The sequence below is a fragment of the Grus americana genome, chromosome 13 (genome assembly GCF_028858705.1).
Source record: "Grus americana isolate bGruAme1 chromosome 13, bGruAme1.mat, whole genome shotgun sequence".
NCBI lineage: Eukaryota > Metazoa > Chordata > Aves > Gruiformes > Gruidae > Grus > Grus americana.
In genome coordinates this window covers 20,402,095-20,424,489 of record NC_072864.1, presented here as the reverse complement: position 1 = coordinate 20,424,489, position 22,395 = coordinate 20,402,095, and the positions used below count along the sequence as shown (strand labels likewise).

Below are 22,395 nucleotides of genomic sequence, written 5' to 3'. Positions count from 1 at the left end.
CGGCCGTCTCCTCCGTACTGTGTTCCCTGGGCACCGACGCACGGCTGATTCCTCCTTCTCGCTGCCAGCAAAGGTGCCCTTGGTCCGTCAGTCCGTCCCGTGGCACGTCACTCTGTCTTACAAGATTGGGTCAGTGATGTCGTTGACCCTCACAAGTAGGTCAACCCCGTTGACCGTGGGTTGGTGCGTTGTCCTTGCGCCCGCTGTCGGGCAGAGCCCTGCCCCCCGTCACTGCATTCCTGCAGGCATCGAGCCACGCGGTTGGGAGTACAGCTTTGTGGTAAATAAAGAAGGGCTGATCTTGTGATTTTTTTTTTTTTTTTTTTTTTTTTCAAGTACTGTCTGAGATTTAAGTGATTCAGGGTGAAATACTGCTCGGCTCGAGTTCACAGCAAAAGGAATTTCCCCGGGTTCAGCTGTCAGGTCAGCCAGTGGCTTCCTGTGCAAAGCCACTGGAGAAGGTTCAACGCCCAAGCTCCTTGGCTGCCCACCTACGGGGCAGGCAGCCTCGTCAGAAAGCTCATTAACGGCGAGGTGCTCTGGGATTACAGCGATGCTGCGGCCTCGGAGGAGTCCCAGATACATAACGGCACTGGAAGAAAGACGGGGTGCCAAGTTTGGGACAAATCTCCTCTTCTGGCCATCTTTGCTAAAAAAGGCTCGCCCAAGCAGTAACTGGAAACCGAACAAACGTGGTGGTTTAGCTTGGTTTTGACTCGAAATCAGAGTCGTTATTACCTTGCAGGTGGGGAACCAGCCTTGGCGTGTCAGCAGAAACGGGTAGGACCCTCTCGTGCATCCGGACACTTTGGTGGGATGCTCCTCCGAGAGCTGGTGATAGCCAACGCGGCCAGAACTTCAGTGAACCCCTTTCTTACTACCGCATTAAGTGTTTAATGAAAGTCTCTGAGGCACTTTTCATCAAAAGTATATATTTATTTATAAAAAAGAATGGAGAAAAAAATAGATCAAAGTGCTTTTTTTTTTTTCCCCTGTAAAAGACAATTCCTTGGAGGTTGAATGTCCTAGACCTGAGTATCCATGGCATTGCAGTCCATAGCTGTAGAAGGCTGATCCAGATCTGATGCTGAGTATCACGGAAGTTTGAAATTAGAAGGTCAGCAAGGGATTTTTCCACTGATGACTAAGAAACTTAACCACACATCTCCGACGGATTTCAGTTAGAGATGTATGGCCAAATCCTTTCAGTGGCTTTAAAAATCAATCCAGATGAGAAAAAATACATATAATTTTTGACTCTAGGCCTTAAATTGCATTTGAGCCCATCTCTGTACAAAAGACAAATGGCCAGACCCTTGTCCGGTGTAAAGCAGCATAGCTCACTGATTTCGGGTACGCAGTGCCAAAGCAGATTTTGAAATAAATGGCAGAATTAAGAGGTAAGGAAAAACCCCACCATTTCCTCACACTGGGAAAAGACCTCTGTCTGGAGCAGTGCCTGCACCAAGCACCTACGGCTTCTCTGAACAAGTAGCTTCTCTAAGCCTGCACGCTTTTTGGCCTTACGTTCTCCCATCTTGACAGTGGTGCAAAGTATATCCTGTTTTCTGCCTCAGCTTCCCCCAAATTTTGAAACGGATACCGTTCTGAGACCATTTTACCTGGAGGCCCTCATTTTTTTCCTAAAGCTCTGTCACCTGCAGTGCTGTGACATCAGCACCCCATTCTGCATTAAAAATAATCCAGATACCCGTCCCTTCAATGGTAGGGGCTGAAAATGGAAACCTGGAAAGCCTTGCTGCGAGCTGTTACTTGACATTTGTTTTAAATTTGACTTGCTGTGAAAATCTGGAAGAAAATGTTATGATTTCTTTAAGGTCTGGCTCGTGATTTTTAAACGCTTCCGACCACTAACGCTGAACCCTTTCCTTACTTGTGAGTCAAGCAGAGTTTTCACCTGACAAACGGGTCCGCTGGAAGCAGTCGTGGCACGTGAGGACCGAAGCTGCTGGAAGAGAGCACCTTCCCTGCCTGCCGTGATGGTGCGGCGGCAGGTGAATTAAACTATGGCGCGTTTTTTAACAGGCAGCTAAGAGGGTTCGTGTCGGCCTTTCACTGACTCTGCCCTCCAGGACGGTTCGGTATTTTCCTTCGTAGACAATTTTATATTGGGGTATACTCTCGGGTTTACTTCTCTCAGACGCCTCACGTCAAAGTGTACCTGGTGAGTGTTTTAATTTTCACTCTCCTCTTTGTTGTTATCCGTTTGAACACCGTAGCTCGGCTATGCCAAAACAAATCATTCAACTTCTCCTTTGGATGGATCTTTTATTCCTTCTGGCAGACTGAAAGGAGCCTCCTTCAAATCTGAAACATCGCTAAAACTACAAAAACAATCTGTACCGCAAAAAAAGCCCTCTTGGATCCCTTCCTGCAAGCACATTTTGGCCCGGTTTCTGCCGTTTGTTTTATACTTTAATTTCTTTATATGCAACAGATTAGCCTCTTTATTTGCTTTTAATATCGTGTGCTGGTTTGCTGCATGTTTGATTGTGAAAAAACCACCACTTCCCCCAAAATATGTATCTGTCCAGACGTACGTCGGTACATAGAGAAGAGCTGTTACAGGATAAGGCCAAATTCACCAGCACCAACACTGCCCATGGCTTATCTCACACGCTAGACGTTAATCGGTAGAAATAGTAGTAAGGGAGTGTCGTTTGCATGTCTGGCAGCTGCGTAGGTGCAGTACGTGTGTAACTTCGCACAGGCAAGGAAGAAAGCAGGAGCGTGCTCCTCTTCCAGCAGCGTGACAGCCAGGCAGTCACCGAGGGGGCTTCTTACAGCCCGTGGTCGAGCATCCAGCTCGATTTTCTGGTGCATCAGCAAGTATCCCCAATGTCGGGCTCTTGTTTCACTTCTGCTCATTGCCTTACTATCCGAGGTAAAGACAAGCCTCTAATTTCTTCAACAAATCGCTGCTAATGGGTTTTTTTTTTTTTTTTGCCTTTGCGAGTGCTTCTTCCTTCCCTGTGTGATGCAAGTTCCCTTGTCTCTGCACGCTGGTGTAAAACCGCTGTAAAAATCTTCTGGGTAAACCAGAAGTAAATTCATAGAGTCAAGCCCCAGCCAAAACCCACTGCAAATGGCATCGGGTGCTCAGGATCCAATTGATCTGTTTCATTTTAAGGCTTCTGTGAAAATTGTCTCTGTGTTTGTGCCAGATAATACAAAACCCTACTCTTTTAGCAGGAAGGAGTCCACTGGAGACCAGAATTGAGTTTTCATTGCATCTAACGATGAGGATGACTGATCACAGAAAAGAAGGTATGAAACAGCCACTGCTATGGTCCCAAACCATGCCATGTGCTCAAGGCGATTCCGCCGTGGAATATCACTGGAAAACCCTTTTCCTCTGAGTCTCTGCAATGAAGGCACCTGTGAATGCTGTTAAAGATGATGATGTTCCAGAAAGGTTGCCAGGAGCTCCAGCACTTAATGGCACTTTTGAGAGGGAATCTGTGAGTAAGAGGAAACACATATGCCAATTGCTGGCAGAGGAATAAAATGCACAAGGGTTGCATTAAGAAGAAAAAAAAAAAAAAAAAGGCGTATTCATGCTTAGTCCTCTGTAATACAGTAACAGCAGCAAAGAAGTTTTTTGGACTTGAAGTAGATGCTGAATAATAAGCCTTTCTCATTTTGAGCATTAACAGCTGCTGTAAAAGCTAGCAGTTCTCCCCGAGCGGCTGCCTCGTAACTGCTATAGAGAAGTTGTGCACATGAAGAGCTAGTCTGAGAGCTTAGAAATATTCGTTACAAATGAGACAGCAGGCTATACATGTTGTTTTCTAAAAAAAAAAAAAAAAAAAAAAAAATCATTTTTGCAAAATCAAGAGCAAACTCTCTTGCTGTTAAAGTAATTTTCAAGTTTCTGATGTGTTTTTTGTTTGGGTTGTTTTTGGTTTTGTTTTTTAATACCATTTTGCCAGGTGGGTTGTTGCCAGAGTTCCCCAGTTGGGATTTGGCAGGAAAGGTAAATGCTTTGAGGTATGGTTCTGCAGCAGCCTAAGTTAACTAACACCAGCATCGCTGTGCTGGTCCCAAAAGCAAAACTGTCAGAGCGGTAATTGCCTCTTTCGGGAAGAGCACTGGGAAGGGAGAGGGTCAGGCATGGAGCAGGAATGGGGGGGATCAGACTGCAACAGCACCGATGCTGAATGGTTTAATAAAATGCCACGGAGGTGCAGCCTTTGTAGAGATGGTGCCCACATGAAGTTCTGCTTCCTTTGAAGCTAAGGGCAGGATGGAAACAGATTCACTCACACCCTGAAAACATTCTCCCTGTCTTTGACCCCCTCCATCTCCTTTCCACGCCGTGTATGTAACCTCAGGGATTGAAAATCTACAGAAAATTGCCAGGTTCCTCAGGCTTACGTGGAGGAACATGATGCTCAGCTCATCTGAGGCATGTGGACCCCAACCGGGTAGAAGCTGGCCATCTAAATCCTGCTCACCCAGCTCTTCACTTAGCTGCGTTTTAGCAGAAGCGAAGTGAGCGTCACCATCCCCAGGAGCTCAGATCTGAGCCCACACCTAACTCCAAGGCTGCGTTCCTCCTTACCGACTGACGGCTCTGACTCCGGCGAAGTGTGTTGTGAGTTGTGGTTCAGAAGACCATCAGGGCTTGCCTATCTGAAAGCTGGTCCTACCATGACTGCCAGCAGCCCGATATTCGTGTGTGCACACAGGCTTCGTTTCCAAGGCCCGCTGGCTATTCCCACGGATGGGAAGGGCAAAGAGGGGTAGAATTAATGGAAAAGGATAAGTAAAAACATATCGGGACGGCGTAGGGAATACGTGAAGGTAATCGAGCTGTTGTGCTTCACGGGACGCGTGGCATGCTAGATACTTGTTGCTCTGTGATTTGTTACGGGCAAAGGTGTGAACTCCGCTCTGTTGCAGCCTGCATCAACCATTCCAGGAGAGAGTCGGCTTCTCCCCCCAGAACCGAAGGCACAACTCAGCCCTGGCTGTGGGTGCTTTGTCCTTTAAGCCACTTTGAACCCTCAGAATCAGGGCAGGTAAATCCAGGCACAGCAGCTGATGCCCAATTGTCACACAGCGACACCACCGCCAGGGAAAGGCTCTGTGCAAATCCCGACTCTCGTGAGACACGACGGTGTGAGCTATCCTCTCGGGTGAACTCAGCGGGCCGAGGGCGGGTGGTTAAGGAGGGAGCAGCAGCCAGCCGGTCGGAGCTCTGTGGGCTGGGGTCAGGATGGCATTTGGTGCTGCGACACACCTTAGAGCAGCAGTTCCACAGGTAACTTGCTGACTAGGAGACTATTTTCTTTCCAGCGCTGTGTTTTGCTTTTTGCGGACGCAGGCTCCCTCGCGTTGGTGGGAAAGAGCTAAGCGCAATGTGGTCCACAATATTATTGTCCGTCACGGTCCAGAAAAAGTTGGGAATCGTTCTCTGAATTTGTGTTTGTCCGTATTGCTTGTTCAGTGCCTGAAATTTGTTCTACAGCAGCAATCTTGTGCTCTGTGGAAGATGATGACTGTGCCAGGTAAAAGGGAAACCTGCAGGTGGTGAGAGGTGGGAAGGAGCTATACCAGGGTAGGGCAGGACAGATGCACTTGCCACAGATGTTCTTCATCTGAAGAACAAAGAAGGAAAATAACATAAAATTGACTTTTACTTAATTTCCCCTCTGTCTTTGCTTGATGTCTGAGGGCATAAATGTCTTGAACATAAAAAAATATATTGCAGCTCTCCAGGTGATGGCCCCGGGTCACAGCCTGAGAAACCGTGGCGTTGTCTGCTTCCCAGAGAAACTGTCTGAGATGCCTTCCTGGCTTTTCTCCTCTCCCCCACCCTCCCCTAGGGCTCTCTAACTGTCTGGCTGCTTCCCTGTGACGTTTCAGTCCTGAAGGACGTCAGGCCAAAAGCCTCTCTCACCAGCTCACAGGAAGGTAACGTTGACTTCTGGAAACGGAATGAAATAAGGAACGTCAGAGATCCGTGCTGGCTTCTGCGAGCACAGAACCTCTCCCCCGGGAATTCCCATCTACACAGAAACCTGCGGTGATATTCAGGACTTTACATTCCCAGACACTGGCAGCAGTCTCATACACTAGCTAAAGCAAGAAAGCCCTTAGCAATGCCACTATCCTTCGGGCTCTAGGAGCAGTCCTCGGTGGAATGGAGGCCCAAGAGCTCCTCAGCCAAGCTGATGAGACTGTTTTCTTCCAGGGCTGCAATCAGCCGCGCTATCGTGGCCTTCTTCCCCTCCGACTGGATAAATCTGAGAAGCAGCTGATAGGCTTGTTCGTATAGTCCCTCTCGGTCATATTCGAGGGCCAGGTTATCGATGACAGGATCACGCAGGGCCCGGCAGCTCTTCTGCAAAGAGCGACCCACTTGCTTCCATTTCTTGGACACGAGCTTGGCGAATTTCTGGTGGTCGTCTGGTGTGAGCGTTCTGTTGGCTGAAAGGGACAGAGGGCAGGTAAAACATCGGGGTTTCATGGCTGATGTGATGCAGCTTGGGCCAGTCCAAGATTTGCTCAATATTGTGTGGAGCAGGGAATCCGTTCAGTGTCCACAGCACCCTACTAAAGTGCTGCGGAGCCGCTCCGCTTGTCCTCCGGTGTTTTAACACCAGGGCGGCACTGAGTTTGGAGCAGAAGCGCAAGAGCAGTGAAGCTGAAGGACTGCCCCGCCACGGGCAGGGGGGAGGCACACGGCTCTGGTCCCCCCCACTGGGAAGGGAAAACCAGCTGGAGTAAGCCCCACCGCTCAGGGCGTCCCCGCTCCCTGCGTACGAGCTGGACACGTCCGCTCTCCCCGAGGTCTGCCGTCCCCCAGGGCGGCGCTGGTGCCTCGAGCGGCAAACTGTAGCACGTGGTGACACACTTACCTGCTCGCAGCCATCCAGCCTGGCACGTCTGAGCTCCCTGCCTTGCTCAGACCGTTCCCTTACCAAAAACCCTCCCTCAACATCAGAGTGCCTGGGCTTGCCCCCGCCCTGCAAGCTTGGCAATGCCTATTTTCCAGAGGTTGTCTTTTTTCTTCTTTTTTTTTTTTTCTTTTCTGATGGACATCCTTTTTATTTGTTTCAGCCTTTCAAAAGCAACTTGGCGAGGCCTTTCTGACCAAGTCGCCTGTTCCCTACCTAAGCATCCTCAAAATACTGAAATGCAGACGGGAGCGCTCTCCTTGGCTACAGCTTAAGCACGCTCAGAAATGGTCTAGCTGATCTCAAGCTAAAATTGCTGTGTGAGACTCTCTGAAAGCTCCCTGCAGGGAGCCTGAACAAATCAGGGCTGATGGGATCTGTAGTAACCTTACCAGTCTGATCCAACCTATGCTATTAACTCACCTCAACCGAACGACGTGGAGGAAGAGAACTACTCTGTATTCTTCCTTTTGGTATTAAGGAGTTTTAAAATGTGAGGAACCTGGAAGAGACGCAGGCTCTGAAGCATCTGGTTCTGTGCCACCCCAGAAAGAAAACAGGTTGAGACCTGATCTGAGGCAGTATGGCAATGCCTTAGGGCTACTGTAATTCCTTCCTTCTGAGATGCTGGGAAAGCCCAGATGTATGTGAGGCAGACCCCAATAAGCAGTCACACTAATCCTCCCTTTTGGGCTTTGAGGCGAGGAAGACCACGGGCTCTCTCGGTCAGTTCTAGCTACTCACCGAACTGTTGTCCCTGAAAGATGAAGGTGACTTGCGGGGAAAGGGAGCTGCCTTGAGAAGGGTAAGGTAGAGATGGAGAGTTCAGGGACGCGCAGTCGTTTACGGCCATGTTGTTGCTGATGCTCTGGTGAACAAACAGGCTCTTGAGGCATTCCTCCAGCTCTGTGATTTCCTCATCCCGCAGGCGGTCAGGCTGTAATGCAAACAGCATCAGCGATTCCTGCCAGGTTCACCATCTCGCGAAGCTGTAGATGCTTAGCTGGAAGGCGCAGCTTAAGATGATGGTGTCGAGAGAGGAGCAATGAGAGAGCTATAGCCTGAGTTGTAAACTGATCAAATGAGGTAGTCTAATGGAGTTCTGGCCGTAAATCTACGAATTTGAATCTGTAATGTGGTATGAAACAGGCAATCTCCCCTTCCTGGGTTTCTCACACGCAGCAGGGAGTGCTGGCAAGTTGCACAAAACTGCTACTAGTCCGTGTTTATTTTCAGCAGCCCTCTGCAAGAATTAGGGTGCCCCATAGGCAGCGTGGCTTCTCTGACTTACTCCACGTGAGGGTCAGACCCACGCAACAGGGTGACCTGATCCAACACCTCATGGCCACCAAAACATGTGGCTCCTGCTACCCCCTTCTCTCTCTCTGCCGCTACATTACCTACGTTCTGTTGTTCCTGGATCCTCTGCAAGCCAGTTCTTCTCACTAACCAAGAGAAAACTACTCTGACCTCCAAAAGGCAGGTAATGAGAAAAGGAGTAAAGAAGGCAAAGCACGTGGGAAGAGTCGAACCTGGCCAGTGCTCTGACTCAGTCCAGTGTCTAGCTCACGTACGGCAGGCTGGTCCCCAGCACTGCCCTCGGCCAGTGCCGGCTGTGCCACACCGTCATCTTTCTGCCCGTTGCACTGTTAGGCAGAGGTCGGACTGAGTCAGTTTTGGGGAACTGAGAACAAACCCATCTCTTTCGTCCAGTCAGCTAGTTCAGCAGAGGGAGGGAGCAGCAAGCAGAAGTTGACAGGGTATGGGATATCACATGTTATTTGGTCCAGGGCTGAAAGGTCTGCATTTCATTCTCTGAGCTTGCAGAAAAGCAACCTGGCAGAACAAGCTCTTGTGCCTAACCTTTCCGAGTGGATGGTGACTACCTATTTCTCAGGACCGTCTCGAGGGAACCAGAGCTATAAGGTATTGCTAGTTCCAGGTGGAAGGAAAGAGGAGAGGAGAAAGGCAATGAATGCAATCACGTCAAGTGTCTTGGATTTGTGGCGAGATGACAAGATCTCACTGTTCTTGCTAGCAGGATTAGAGTGCCAGCACCAAAGCGTGCGATGAGCTAGACGTTGGATATCGCCCTCTCCCTGAGGGAGAGACTTTGCCTTCAGAAGGGCAGCTTGCTGGCAGCAGATGCTGAGTCCCCACTCTGTCACAAGCTGTCGGTATAACGTGCAGCGTGTTTGCACTCGCGCTCCTTTCTAGGTGCAGTCACCACTGCTGCTCTCAGAGGAGGTGGTGTGCGAGACAGGAGGAAGGTGCCTCGCAGTGATGGGCCCACACAGGACTGCCGTCCTCTCTGCCTGCCTCGCAGGTGTATCAAGGCACACTTGCTTGTGCTCTCAACTGCACCTTCTATAATTCCTCATCTAAGTGGTGATAACAGCCATGCTAATTGTTATACACAGAAACCACAGAGATTTAGCAGAATCTCTGTAGGCTGTTTTAGGTAACTCTATTGCCCTTCCAGAAAAGTGCACAGCCCGTTTCTGGGGAAGGGCAGAGCTGTTTCTCCATACTAGATTTGAGAACTGAAGGATGGAGAAGTCAGCAACCCAGCATGCTGCAGCAGAGCAAGATTTGCACCCCCCTTCCTGCGTCGCGTGCTACTGCTCCTCACTGCTGCCCGGCCTCCCTCCCTCTCCCATTCACCTTTTCTCTGTAGATGCACTCCAAGCAGCGATCCTCATCCTTCAGCATGTTGTCAAGGTGCTCGTTGCCAGCCTTCAGCTCCATTTCGAGAGGTACCGTGGTCATGGCCAAGGAGAGCTGGAGGTGATTCTGGAGGGACTCCTGGAGCGCTCCTTCCCGGTAACTCTGCAGGAACCGGCGGCAGTTCTCCTGCTTGCAGAACTTGAGCTGGACTATCAGGTGCGGGTGGCTGCAGTGCACTTTGAGCATGTCCACACCATTCACGCTGCCGGTGGAGTCTGGCAGGGAGAAGTGAGCAGAGTCACTATCCAGGCATGAGACAGACAACCCAGACCCACTCCCATCCACCACCAAGCCTGCAATGGAGTAGCTTTTGAATTCTCTTCTCTCTGTGATAAAGTCCTCGGGGATGAAAAACCTGTATGTAAAACCAAGAGGAAAGGAGTAAGTGTTTGCTGCCCTGCCACCATCAGTCCCCATCAAGTATGGTGTCCATCTGAAGCCGTATGGTGCTACAGCCCAGGTAATTATCTCAACGCTGTTTATTAGGGGAGGTTTTAAGTCTGAGGTTCTGTTTCCAGGACAGAAACGGTTATGCTAAACTGGTAGCACAGGTAAGTTTTATAGATGAAAGCTCGTAGTTCAGCCCAGTGCTCAGTCAGTCTTCAGTCCTCGTGACTGGAGTTTTACGCAGCGATGAAGGTCCTGGAAAGAGACCTAGCGTGTTCTCTCCACCCCGTGCCCAGAGGTAACTTTTGGCTGGCTCTGAGCCTTCGACACGTCTCACAAATGGTAAATGATAGATCCAGCCACAGGAATTAGGCTACTTGAGATTGGGCCTTGACTTGTTAAGCTCTTTATTGCACAGAGAATTAATTCACAGTAAAATCTAAGCAAGGAGAAGCCAGGGACGTACCCTCTAACGTTAGTGGGGGGGGGAGCACGAGCGACCTGCACAACAGAAATCGCCCAGGCTTTCATTCTTCCTTCTCCCAGCAAAATTTAATTTTGATTAGCTGTGCACATTGACCTTGTCTCCCCAGGGATTTTCTGTGCTGATGCTGACAGTTCAGAGTACGTGTTTTTCTCTTGCAGCAGAGGCCTGTGGGAAGCTGGCTGTACTGCTTCCAGACCCAAATTAACCTCCTGAACCGTCGCTGCGCAGGGCGGTACGGAGGGACCACCTCAGACTCTATAAACCACGCGTCGTGGCATTATTTAGACATGCTCGGAGGGACAATCCCAAGGCAAAGCAGACTTGTGTGCTCCACGTTAGGCAGGACGAGTGACCTGGCATTTCAAATATGTGATCTAACCGTGGCTTTACAGGGTTTACTGAGTCCTGGTTGTATCAGAAAGTCTAGTTTGGACCAGACGTATAACTGGGACGTGGGACTAGGCACCTAGCAGAGGCATTTTAATTCACTGTGGCTGACCTGAAATATCTTTTTCTCACTTCCTTCGTGCTTTTGTTTTTTCATGAGTGCTGGTTAATCACAAGCTTCCATAACAGGGTAAGAGGGCTGGGGAGGGAAAAGCTGCACAGACATGGAAACCTCGCAAATGGTGTACAAGAGAGCTGCAAAGCCACCGCAAAAGAGAGAACTTTGCGCTTATTTCTTTGTGAAACTTCAGACAGCTTCAGATTTCATGTCCTTTTTAGGTCTGAATAAGCATGGTAGGATTTAGCGGTTTTGTGGGCTTTCCTTTAAATGTGAGAGCAGATTCACATTCCACGGACACAAAGCAGCCATAAATCGAGCCTAAGTGGACAACTGTGTCGAGCTTCCCGCTGCTTCACGTCTTTGGATCGAGCTGCGTGATGAGCAGGCCTGTATTGGATCAGGCTAGTCTAGCTGACTTGGCTACTCATGATTGCCAGAAGAAATTACAGAAGTTATGCAAGCCAAATTAAACAATACAGACTCAGCTGTATGACAGGTAAAGAACACCATGAGAGTCATTCCAGGTAAGTGTGATAAACTCTTCAAATTACTATTGTTCTGCAGTCAGCTTGGTGCAAGGGTGGACAGAGAAATATAGTTTTATGGCCATTTGCATCCCAGGTCCTTTTTTGATGTAAACAGGACTGAAGCGAATGTAATTGTGCCTGCTTATATCAGATGAGAACTTATACTGGCTATCACTAATTTTAAAAAATCAGCTTCTCAAAGCAGAAATCATGTTTCTGTGGTGGTATAAAGACAGAAGTTAAATCTTGTTTCATAGCAATTGCAATCTTTTCCCCTCCTACATAAATGAGTTTAAATAAACGTTCATAAAGTAGGATAACTCATAGGACAGTTGAAGTTGGAAGGAAGCCCAGGAAGTCTCTAGCCCAACCTCCCATGCAAAGCAGGGTCTGCTCTGAGGTCAGACCGAGTTGCTCAGGGCTTTATCCAGTTCCGTTATGAAACCCCCCCCAAGGATGGAGAATACACAGTCATTCCGGGCAACTGCTTGACTGTCCATGGGGAATGTCTGTCCTTACATCTGGTGTCTACCTCTCTTGTTTCAGTGTCTGCCTGTTGCCTCTCATTCCCCAGGCACCACTGTGAAGAGCGTGGCTCCATGTCCCCCTCCCCGTAGGTGTACTGGTCCCCCAAAGCCTTCTCTTCCCCAGGCTGAACAGGTCTGGCCCCCTCAGCCTCTCCCCACAGAACAAGCGCTCCAGCCCCCAATCATCTTGGTGGACCTCTGCTGAACTTGCTCCACTTTCCTCACCCAGGAGTGTGAGATTAAAGGCAGGCGTGGCATTGCGTGAAAAGATGAGGCAGCGTGCCAGGATATCAGAGAGGATGGGTACCTGCTAATGCCAGCTTCAGCGCTTTGAACACACTAGGCTTCTTCTGGGAGCTTTCGTAGAGAGATGGCAGAACGATGGTCTTGCACGTCGACTGGAGGAAGAGATAAGCGCTGCCGATCCAAGGAGCGGAGCTGCCCGCCATCTTCAGCACCCTACAAAATCACAGAGGTGAGCTGAGACACCATAGGGAAAACGGCCTCATGCCGGGTGAGTGCTCACAGCAAACACTAAGCACAAGTGTGACGGGATTATGGGGATTTAGCCTTATTTCCTAGAGGAGGTGGTGATGTTGTTAAAGCAGGCGCAACCTCTGAAGAGTTTACTGTTATTCTGTAAAGCACAGCACAGTGGGACATGGTGTCCCAAAGACTCAGCAGCTCACAAAGCTCTGCTTTCATTTTCCACAGGAGTCCATTCATTTCACAGTCCAAAGAGACTCCAAAGCAAAGAGTTTCAGTCCTTGTGCCTCTGACTGCCCAGCCAAGCTGGCAAAGTCTAAAGACACGTAGCTGGGGCGCTCCAGCGAGCAGCCGGCAGTCCTGGCTCTGGCACGTTCCCATGGACTGAAGCCCTGTTGCAGGCAGAGGCGTTTTGCCTGAGGTCCCAGTCCCCTGTTTGTCCTCGCTAAAGCATACGTTACAGAGCCCGTGGCTCACGTAGAGACGCTCGGGGCTATCCCTCTGCTTTACATACTAGCTCGTTTATTCTTCCTCTCCCACCACTCGCCTCTTGCAGCAATGCACCCGGAAGACAGCACTTCCACCTCTCCATTCTCATCATGCCCGTTCCTCGCTGGCCAGCTAATGCAACGCTTACATCTACCGCGGCTGCACCCAACTCTGCTCCCAAGGCAAAGACGAACCAAAACACCTCCCAGGCTATGGATACTCGGAATGGAAAAGCTGTGCTAGACTGGGCAATGCCAGACTGAGGCTGTGGCAGCTGGAGAGCACCCCAGAGCCCAGGAGACAGGCACGGCCACCTCTTCTTTCTGGTGTCTACACAAACTGTCTGAAGCCCCCCAAAACTGCTCCCACAGAGAGCGGCGCTCAGAGCCAGCCCTTCCATCACATCTTAGTGACAAGTAATTTGGGGGGTTTTGGCTCAGCCCCAGTCCCCAGTCCTGCCCCCTCTCTGACTACTTGTTTGCACCTCTGTCACACCATCAGCCGCTTCTCCACCAGCATCCCTTACTTCCTGCTCAACCCCAACAGCCTTCCCTTGGCTGCCAAGCACTGGCCTGACAGTATAACTGCTGGCCACGACACTGTCCCTCTCTTCAGATGTCCTCTAGATTGTGGGTGTGAAGGTCTTTTGTCACCAGGGGCTGCCAGATCGAGAAGGATGACCTCCCATGGACAGGCTGTCCTCCAGGTGGTAGCTGGGGCTGGGAACCATTTCCATCTCTTGCAGCACGTCCGACAGGGCCCTGGAACATATGGCCCACCCTGTTTCCTTACTATACCCTTGAACTGTGCCCAGCACAGGAGCCTTTTTCTTGTTCAGAAAATACAGGGAAAAAAAAACCAGCAAATCATAAAATTCACCCTGAACTTGGAGTTCAAGGAGTCTCTGTGGGATGCAGGAGTGAGTGTTTCCAGGCCATGGGCTCCCACATCACACAGGCCTTTACCAGGTGCTTTTCTAAGAGAAAAAAGAGGGAGGATGCACTGCTGTGGCAGTCCAGGTCCGGTCTGAGCCTCTGAACACCGGGAAGTTTGGGATCTGGGCACCCACCTCCTAAGTCCCACAGAACAAGGGTAACAGAAATCTGAGTATCACCTTAAAAAAACTACAGATGTGGAATACTTAAAGATTTAACCCATGGAAAAATTTATCTTTTGCAGTGCAAATGCCCGAGAGCTCCCTACCAGCCCAGAGGCACATGAAGTACAAGGACCCTGCTCCAGGGATGGACCCTGCTGCCCCTGCACCCCTTCCCCACGCAGCCCAGGCTCTTGCTCCTCAGCAACCGCCTGGTTTGACTCAGCAATGCTGGGGAGCCTGGAAATTACCCCAGGCTTGCAAAAAACTACAGGCTTGTGCCCTCTGTAGCGTCATCCCAGCAGCGGGTGAGTTTTCCAGCCCAATGAGTGCTGCCCCATCCCGGTCCCCACTCAGCAGTGGGGACCCCACGCTGTGGCTTTGAGCAGCAGCGGTCAAACCGTTTAGAAAAAGCCGAGCCCAGGCTCTAAGGAACGTATGCGATCATCGTTATTGCCTTTTTTTTTGCTGACCTTTAGCGTCAGGCTGCTGCAGCTTAATTCCTGTAAAAGACTAACTGGGAGGGGGCTGTCTTTATTTTAAGGAAAAAGAGCTAGGGCGGCGAGGCCGGGGCAGCCGCCAGCCCGGGGCACCGCCGTGCCGTGCCGTGCCGCCCGTGCCGCCACCACGTTATCCCCGGTGCCTGGATGGCCCTACCGGGCCCAACGCCGGAGCCTGCCGCCCCGCTCCGTGAACGCCCCGGCACCGCCGTCCTGCGAGCGGAGCTGGGGCGGGGGGTTTTGGGGGGGGGAGGCGGAGAGCGCCCCGTCAGCCCGACCCTGCCCGGCCCCGGCGGGACGGCCCCCGACCGCGGCCCTGGCCCCGGCCCCGCGCCCCCGGTCACCCTCCCCGGCCGCCCGCCCGCGGCAGCCCCGGGCCCCTCCGGCGGCTCCGGGCGGCTTTACCTTGTGCCACCGCCGCCGCCCGGCCTCGGCGCCGCCACTTCCGCCTCTGGGCGGCGGCACCGCCCGCTGCTCCGCCAACACGGGCCGGGCGGGTCCCCGGGAGGGTCCCCCGGGAGGCCCCACCGGCGGCAGCTGCCCCGCTCGGGAACCGGGCTGCGTGGGGGGGGGGGGGGGGGTAACGGAAAAGCGGAAAAAAAAAAAAACCCCACCCCAACCCCCAGTGAAATGCAAGTGATATTCCACTTTTCGTGAATATCTTCCGGTTTTCTTAGACTGCCCCAAAAACCAGCCGCGAGAGCTGAAGTTCAGCCCGTGTTGCTTCCCAGGCCAGCCGAGAGGGAAGGACGCCATTTGCTGAGGAGCTCTGGATGGTTCTTGCCGTGCCTTGACGCCTCCAGGTCCCCACGCTACAATGCGGCCGGTGGCTCTGGTGGCAGCTGAATGCCCACCCGGCTTCGGTCACTTGGTCATTCATGTGGGTGAGGATGCATGAGATGGTCAGAAACTATGCTGTTCAGATGGCCCGAGAGCTGCCCACCGGCTGGGACTGGCTGCGTGCCCCTCGCCCATTAGGGATGGAGGAAAGCGGGGTTGTTTGAACCCCTGGCATAGCTTGTGGCTGACGGCACCGCACGGCTGGTGAGTCCTGGCCGGCGCTCATCAGCTTTCCCCCGTGATGCTGCTAATGAGAATGAATAGTGAAAACAAAGATAGGATGGGTTAGTAATTACTGAGCAGCAGAGAAAGTTCAGCTCTTGCACCCTCCCCTCCCTGGAGCTCACTTTGAAAAGGTGTCCTGGGATAATTTAATTGTGGACTGCAGTAACTCTGCAGCATCTGTAACAGCATCCGGGGCGTCTGTTGGCTCAGGAGGGGAGAGGGATTAATGATGTGGAGTTTCCTTCTCCAGGCAAATCCAGCACCTTGGCAGGCAGGTAGGGACACCTGGGCTGGTCCTCGTGTCCCCTGCAGGAGGGGTAGGATGCCAGTGTCACTCTAGCTGCTGAATTCTGCTGGGTGTTCTGGTTTAGTCCTTCCAGCAGCGATACCTGAATGGTCTCACACCTCTTTCTGAGCCAGGCGAGGCTGTCAACTCCGCTGGGCTCCTCGGAGGAACTGAACGCACAGGTAGAGAGTAAAGCAGCTTTTCCCGAGTCCATGAGAGGTTCCATGGCAAAGCAAAGCAAGGAGCTGGATTTGGGTCTCTCTTGCTCAACCTCAGGTAGCAGCCTCCTGCTCCGGCTGTGTTTGTCTTGCATAGGTGTCCTCCCACGAGCAGAGGGGTAACAGCAGCTCCATTGTTCATCCCCAGCTGGCGAGAACCTTGCGTGGGCCTGGGGCCAGGTTTTGTGCCCACGTGCTAGCTGCCGTCACGCTGGCTTGGCAGTCGGTCTGCGCCGGCTCTTCGGGGAACTGAACTTCAAACAAAGGTGGGAAAGCATTATAAAAGATTTGTTTATATATACATATATATCTTAAAACTACATTATATTTAATGTTATTTTACAGCAACAGTATTTTAACAATATGTCATTTGTTTGCCAAAGAGAAAACGTAACTGAAATAAATCCCTGAAGGGGTTAATCCGGGCTGGCTCTCCTGGGTGCTCTGGGTTGGGGGGGGGGGGGCAGGCAGCACCCACAGTTGCCCTCAGGGGTCAGCAGGCCTGGTGGTGGGGGTGCTCCTGGAAACCAGGCATTTACTTGCAGACAGTTTAAGAAGCAACTTGGGAGTTCGTGCATTTAAGGGTTAACGGGGTTAAATCAGCCCAGACACGCCAACTTTCCCCTACAAAAAACAAGCGTGAAGCAGCGCTGGCTCCCAGAGCCGGGTGGGAACCGCAGGGTGAGTTGCTGTGGGGACCTTCACCCACCCGTGTCCCATAAATATTTCTTCTTGAAGCTAATCTGTTCGCTGTATATTGAGGGGGTAAAAAAGGAAAGGATGGCTGAGACCTGAGTGTCTTTTCCACTACCCTTTGCTGAGTGTGTGCTCTCAGGGAGCATCCTGCGTGCTGAAATCAGTGCTCGATAGGCACTCCGAGTTTCACCCTGTTTCCCGCTTGGGAAGTAAAGATGCCAGTGAGGGGAGAGGCTGCGGCTCAGGGGGGCTCAGCCGGAATGAGATTCGGGTGTCGGGATTCAATGGCGTGCCTGCTCGGGGAACGCGCGGCTGGGGGAGGACAGGCTCCCCCCGAGCCTGGCAGCCGCCGGCCGGCCGCAGGGTGGGAAGGATCAGTGCTGGGGCCCTGCAGGGAAGCAGGGTGTTAGGTGGCTGGGGGGGGGACGGGTGCTGGAGGAGGAAGACAGGGCTAGCAAACTCTGCGTTCCCATAAAGGATAGCGCGGCATCCCGGCTCCCACCCCGCGGGCAGGGAAGGCGCTTCTCTCTGCTGTTATTTTTGGCATCTCCTCCTCCCGCTCCTCCCTTTGGGGCGCAGCCGGTGCTGGGAGCCGCAGGCGGGGAGCGCAGAGGAAGACGGGCTCTGCTCCGAGAGGTACGCTGCGCCCCTTCCCCGCCTGCCTGGCGGGGCCTGCGCGGGGCTGGAGGGGATGCCGTGACGGGGGGGGGGGGGCTTCCCCGTGCCGCTGGGCTCGTCGGGCGTCTCGCCCGAGCGCGGCACCGCCTGTTCCTGTTTGGGCTGTCGGCCGCTCGCTCCCAGCCAGCGTCTGCCTGGCTTCCTCGGGGCCTGCTGTGCTGAGAGCCGACGAAGCTCATCGCAGCAGGCGGCAGCACCCCTCCGTCATGTGGTTAACAAAGCGCGGAGATCAGCGATGGCTCACGAGAACCGCTCCGAACCCGGCTGTCCTCGCCGGGGCAGGCACCCAAGGTGGACCCAAGCCAACCCGCAGCGTTCACAGACCATGAACCGTGCTTCTCGCCGACTCAAAGCCATGCAGTTATTTAAAGCGACACTAGTATTTTGCCTTTCTGCCTGCCTTCCCGCTCTCGGGCCGTATTTTTAAGCTTTTCCAAGCAATTACCACAGCTAGAAATGCACCTTTACTTTCTAAGAGATTCAAGGTCCTTTTTACATGACTCCAAGGGCTCGGGCTTTGAGGAAAAATATCATAATAAAAACGAAAGGAGCTGAACACGTGAGGTTTCATGTAGGGCAAAGAGCAGTTTAATCTGTATTTTCACAAACATATATTAGAGATGGTATTAAAAGCAGCTAAGAGTAGAAAAATAGGGTCCGAGCTGTCAAGGTGACAAAAGATAGTGAGTTCCCAGGAAGGAAGCAGGACTGTATCACTTGGCTGTTCTAGCTTGGCGGTGGGTGGAAAGGCGATTGTCACTGATACGATGGTCGATAAGATAGTATAGCTGCTGTGCTACTGCCACCTCACACTCAAAATAATGACTCACACTTCATAGCAGCGTATTCTAGAAAAATGTGCAATTGTGTCCCTCTCTGCATCATGTTTTTTGCATCGCTACTCTGTACTTGTTTCATGTTTTTCAACTCTTTCCCTACTTTGAGGATATCTAGAAGCTCAGGTTTTCATTTAAATGAAACCTGTGATGCTGAGATGATGCTGGGACTCCAGGACCTCGGGCTTCAAAATCAAGAGGGTGTGCTATGAAATTCAGAGTGAGATTGCGAGAGTTGGCCCGTGTTCCAGTGCTAACCTAGGAAGGGGAACGTTTGCATTTAAAAAAATCCCTCGCTTGTTTATGAGAGGGTTGAAAAAAATCCGTCACGTTGGTAGTTTTATTTCTGCAGAAGTCTAGAAGATGGATAAAAGGTGTTTTGGAAGACGATGAATGAAAAAGTTAGGTAACGGTCTGACGCTGTGAACCTCAGCCTTCTTCCCAGGCGGTTGTTCTTCTGCATTATAGTTCACAGGAAAGGTTAATCAAAATAGGCTTTTCCATTTCTAAGTCAGACATGTATAAATGCTATTTCTGAGAACTGGAGTCACAGTAATAAAACATTTTTTTTCATACCATCATGTCTCATCACAGGCAAGGACCACTGTAATTAAGCTATCGGTTTCTACTATAGGCCTTCTCTTTGACTACCGGTAAAAAATGGCTACGTGGAGCTGTTTTCTGTGCAGAGCTTCTGCTTGCAAAGAGGTTCCCCCCCCCCAGTTTGAGAAATCTGTCTCGGCTTTTTGAATACCGGTGCAGCAGTACTAGAAAATTCCCTTGCATTTTTATTACTCAGAGTAGCAAAACCTCACTGCAGGAAAAAGGCGCTCCCCCCACCCCCAGCTTTGATCTGGCATCTTTAACTCCTGAAAAGTATCACCCAGCTTCTTAGGACTGGTTGATTGAAAAACAACCGTGCAAAATAATTGGCCAACAGATTGTCCTCATTTTTGTATTCAATTTAAAAATCTGGTGAAATTTCAAGTTTGAAAAAAAACTGTTGACCTCCTCTGTGATCCAGTTGCATTGGTTTGATTTGTTAAATAAATCCTAATGTGTGTGTGTCTGTTTTGTTTTGTTTGTTTTTCCAAACAGGGACTTCGAGGATTAATTGCAGTTTTGGAAGTTTTTCCCATTTTTAAACCTGACTGAATCGGTAAAATGCCTGCTCCAGTTTCAGAACTGTGGAACTACATCCCAGAAGAAATCCTCAGCCAAATTTTCTATTATCTTTCTCTTCGAGATAGATACACAGTCTTCCAGGTGTGCAGACATTGGGCTACAGCTGTTTCTTCTAGCTCCGTTTGGCATTTCACAGAGATCAGGTAAGAGGAATGGGTTTCTAATGTCCAAGCATCTTTGCGGACATAACCAGATCGTTGTTTCCAGCGCATGTCAAAGACTTACACCTCTGTGCTGTGACATTACTGACGTTAGTCGTGACTTCTGTGTGTGATGATATTATCCTGCGTGACTAGCACCTGTTTGTATAACAGAGAAAATTGTGTTATATGCTGGGGGTTTTTTCAGTTGCTGCTGCTGATTTGGGTTTTATGGGAAATATGACATTCTTAGGTACATTGTTCTAAGTTGCCATTTGAAAATGGCAAGAGGCAAAGCTACTGAATAGTTATCCTTGTCATGGCACTTACTTCTCTGACGGGTCCTTCTGGGGACTGACCTCATCTCCTTACAGTGGCTCCCTAGGCATCAAGTGAGGAGAAACGTCTGGGGAATCTGTTGATGTCTGCAGAAACACTAGTAAAGGAGCATATCTGCTCTGTGGTTGCTCAGCTCGGTGTTCACGGTGACTAAGAGTTTGTTTTACCCTTCCAGCTGTGATTCAGAGGATGAGGAAGGCATGCTGCAGAGCCTGCTCCAGTTCCTCAGCCAAATCAAACACTTGAAGATTGTGTTTGACCAGTCCAAGGAGGTCAACCGGAAGAACGTGACACGCATCTTGGATGTGTTGGCAAAACAGAACCACAAACTGCAGCAACTGTGCATTGTGTGCCATGGGGAGAACCCCTATTTCTACTCTGGCCAGGACATCCTGCAGAGCATACGGAATATATGCGACACTAGAAACCAGATAGATCTTCAGCATATTGATTTTCGAAAAATGCCCTTCACTCTGGATGATGGGCTTGTTGAACTCTTAGCTACCACCAACCCAAACTTGCACAGTTTGTTCATCAACAACTGCACCCTGGTATGCAACGTGGCACCAGACACCATTAGGAAAGTTCTCAGAGCGTGTCCCAAACTGTCAGCCTTGGGGGTTTATTATGCCAGTTTGTCTGATGGCGTATTTCAGGAACTGCTCAAGCCTGGGAGAGCAGCTTTCACCCATTTAGACATTTTCTGTGAGCGGCTGGACAAATATATACCAGTCATCTCAGAAGAGCTCTGGGCTGCCGTAAGTCAAAAGCATCCTCAACTCTGTGTAGACCTAGAGTTTGATCATACGGTCCCTGCCTGCAAAATACCACGGATCCTAAAGCTGAATATACCAGTGAGGACGCTGCAACTTAATACCTATAATTACATGGTAAATCAGATTAGATTTGTCACCCAGAGCTACAGCAGTACTTTAAAGAAGCTGACGCTGCAAACCACGTCCTCAGAGGACTTAAATTCCTCGCTAGTAGATCTGGCTAGGCAGTGCAGAAATCTATTGGAGATCCACTGCTACTGTGTGGTCAGCCAGGAGGTGGTAGAAGCGTTCCTCACGCACTGCCCCGGTCTGAAACAGTACACTCTGAAGGTCACCAAGGAACGGCACCCCTGGAAACCAGTAACGGTTCAGTGACCAGCTCCTCCTGACTTCCTGGGGAAATGGTGGGGATCCGCAAGAGGACAGGGAAAGAAGATCTAGGGCTATAAGGAAAATGCTGCAAAATGCCCTCTGCGCTCACGGAGAACATGCTGTTTCACCAGCACGGGCTGTTGCATATGATGCATACCTGTTCTGCAGACCAAGCGTTTACACTCAAATGTGATAGAGAAAGGGTTATACAGAGAAATATTTTTTTTCTCTTATGGGGGTAGGTGGGGCAGGTCTTTTTTCTTCTCTGCTTCTTTATTTAGCAGGAATGCTGAGTTTACCCTTCGTGGGTTTTAACCGAGGACCTCAGTGAAATTTAATTTTGATTTTACATTTTAAAAGGATCAGAAAGTCAAGCATGTTGTGTCAGGCGCCCAGCAATTACTTAAATAGGCAGTTAAGGAAGTGGCAGCTTCGGTGCAGCTGTTTGCTGCCCTGGGGGTACTTGGCCATGCAGATCCAGTGAGCTATAGCAACGAACTGTGGTCATCTGATGGAAAACCCACTCTGACCTTGGTAATTCCTCTTTTGGCATTTCAGTGATGGCGAGCTCACCCGTTATCCAGTCGTCAGGTAACTTCCAGCTTGCAGGGGTGTAACGGGAGCTGAATAATGCTAGAGAATAGAAGCAGGAGAAAAAGCACTTAAGAAAAACGTTCACAAAGTAGTAATAAAAGGCACGTGGCCTGCAAATTCCTGTGTCCATCTTGTCTTTCTTTTGCTCAGAAATGCAGATTTCCAGGTTATAACTTGAATGCCTTTTGCAAAGACCTTTGCTTTTATTACGTTGTTAGTGTTTCTTAGGAGAATCAAGAGCGTTGAGAGTTTTTGCATCTGATATCTGCATTCACATGCAAGTTATCTTGCATCTGCATTAGAATATGTGTGTGCTGGTCTGTTGCAGCAAAGCTTTTGGTGAATGTTATTTGAAGAGCAGTTTCTGAGTTGAAATGATCCTGACATAAAGCTACGCTGCGAGCACTTATTTAGAGCTATCTAAAGCATTTATAACAATAATAATAATAATAAAAGCATATTGTCATCTAGATTCTATGTGTAGCTGTTTTTATCGCCCTCTCTTCTAATTCAGAGCCAAATCATTTCTCTTGAGGAATAACATAGGGTC

General features: G+C 50.4%; 2 protein-coding genes across 8 annotated transcripts; one reads left to right on the top strand and one right to left on the bottom strand.

The window, feature by feature from the left end:
- Positions 1 to 977: 977 nt before the first annotated feature.
- Positions 978 to 15,200, bottom strand: TRADD (TNFRSF1A associated via death domain). 5 transcript variants are annotated; one of them, XR_008579189.1, is made up of 6 exons: positions 15,066 to 15,194; positions 12,397 to 12,548; positions 9,591 to 9,868; positions 7,671 to 7,863; positions 4,586 to 6,456; positions 978 to 3,812 (listed from the first exon to the last, which is right to left on the bottom strand). XR_008579189.1 is itself a non-coding variant. In XM_054841163.1 (5 exons), the coding sequence occupies exons 2-5, from the start codon at positions 12,536 to 12,538 to the stop codon at positions 6,149 to 6,151; spliced, it is 921 nt and encodes a 306-aa protein (XP_054697138.1). In that variant the 5' UTR covers positions 12,539 to 12,548; positions 15,066 to 15,200; the 3' UTR covers positions 978 to 6,148. The 5 variants fall into 5 exon arrangements, 3 of the variants coding, with proteins under 3 accessions (XP_054697138.1, XP_054697137.1, XP_054697135.1); XR_008579190.1 differs by having other exon boundaries at positions 978 to 3,480; XM_054841163.1 differs by having other exon boundaries at positions 978 to 6,456; positions 15,066 to 15,200.
- FBXL8 (F-box and leucine rich repeat protein 8) lies at positions 12,463 to 22,005 on the top strand. 3 transcript variants are annotated; one of them, XM_054841157.1, is made up of 6 exons: positions 12,463 to 12,564; positions 13,132 to 14,468; positions 15,338 to 15,544; positions 16,327 to 16,495; positions 19,538 to 19,767; positions 20,279 to 22,005. In XM_054841157.1, exons 5-6 carry the CDS (start codon positions 19,604 to 19,606, stop codon positions 21,252 to 21,254), a joined length of 1,140 nt encoding a protein of 379 aa, XP_054697132.1. In that variant the 5' UTR covers positions 12,463 to 12,564; positions 13,132 to 14,468; positions 15,338 to 15,544; positions 16,327 to 16,495; positions 19,538 to 19,603; the 3' UTR covers positions 21,255 to 22,005. The 3 variants fall into 3 exon arrangements, with proteins under 3 accessions (XP_054697132.1, XP_054697134.1, XP_054697133.1); XM_054841159.1 differs by lacking the exons at positions 12,463 to 12,564; positions 13,132 to 14,468; positions 15,338 to 15,544; positions 16,327 to 16,495 and adding an exon at positions 16,875 to 16,910; XM_054841158.1 differs by lacking the exons at positions 12,463 to 12,564; positions 13,132 to 14,468; positions 15,338 to 15,544; positions 16,327 to 16,495 and adding an exon at positions 17,452 to 17,561.
- Positions 22,006 to 22,395: the final 390 nt, after the last annotated feature.

Coding starts and splice junctions, on each gene's coding strand:
- TRADD (XM_054841163.1), bottom strand. CDS start 12,538: ATGGCGGGCAGCTCCGCTCCTTGGATCGGCAGCGCTTATCTCTTCCTC. Junction 9,869..12,396: donor GCTGAAGCTGGCATTAGCAG/GTACCCATCCTC, acceptor TCTCCCTGCCAG/ACTCCACCGGCAGCGTGAAT. Junction 6,457..7,670: donor CTTTCAGGGACAACAGTTCG/GTGAGTAGCTAG, acceptor TGTCCCTTTCAG/CCAACAGAACGCTCACACCA.
- FBXL8 (XM_054841157.1), top strand. CDS start 19,604: ATGCCTGCTCCAGTTTCAGAACTGTGGAACTACATCCCAGAAGAAATC. Junction 19,768..20,278: donor TGGCATTTCACAGAGATCAG/GTAAGAGGAATG, acceptor TTACCCTTCCAG/CTGTGATTCAGAGGATGAGG.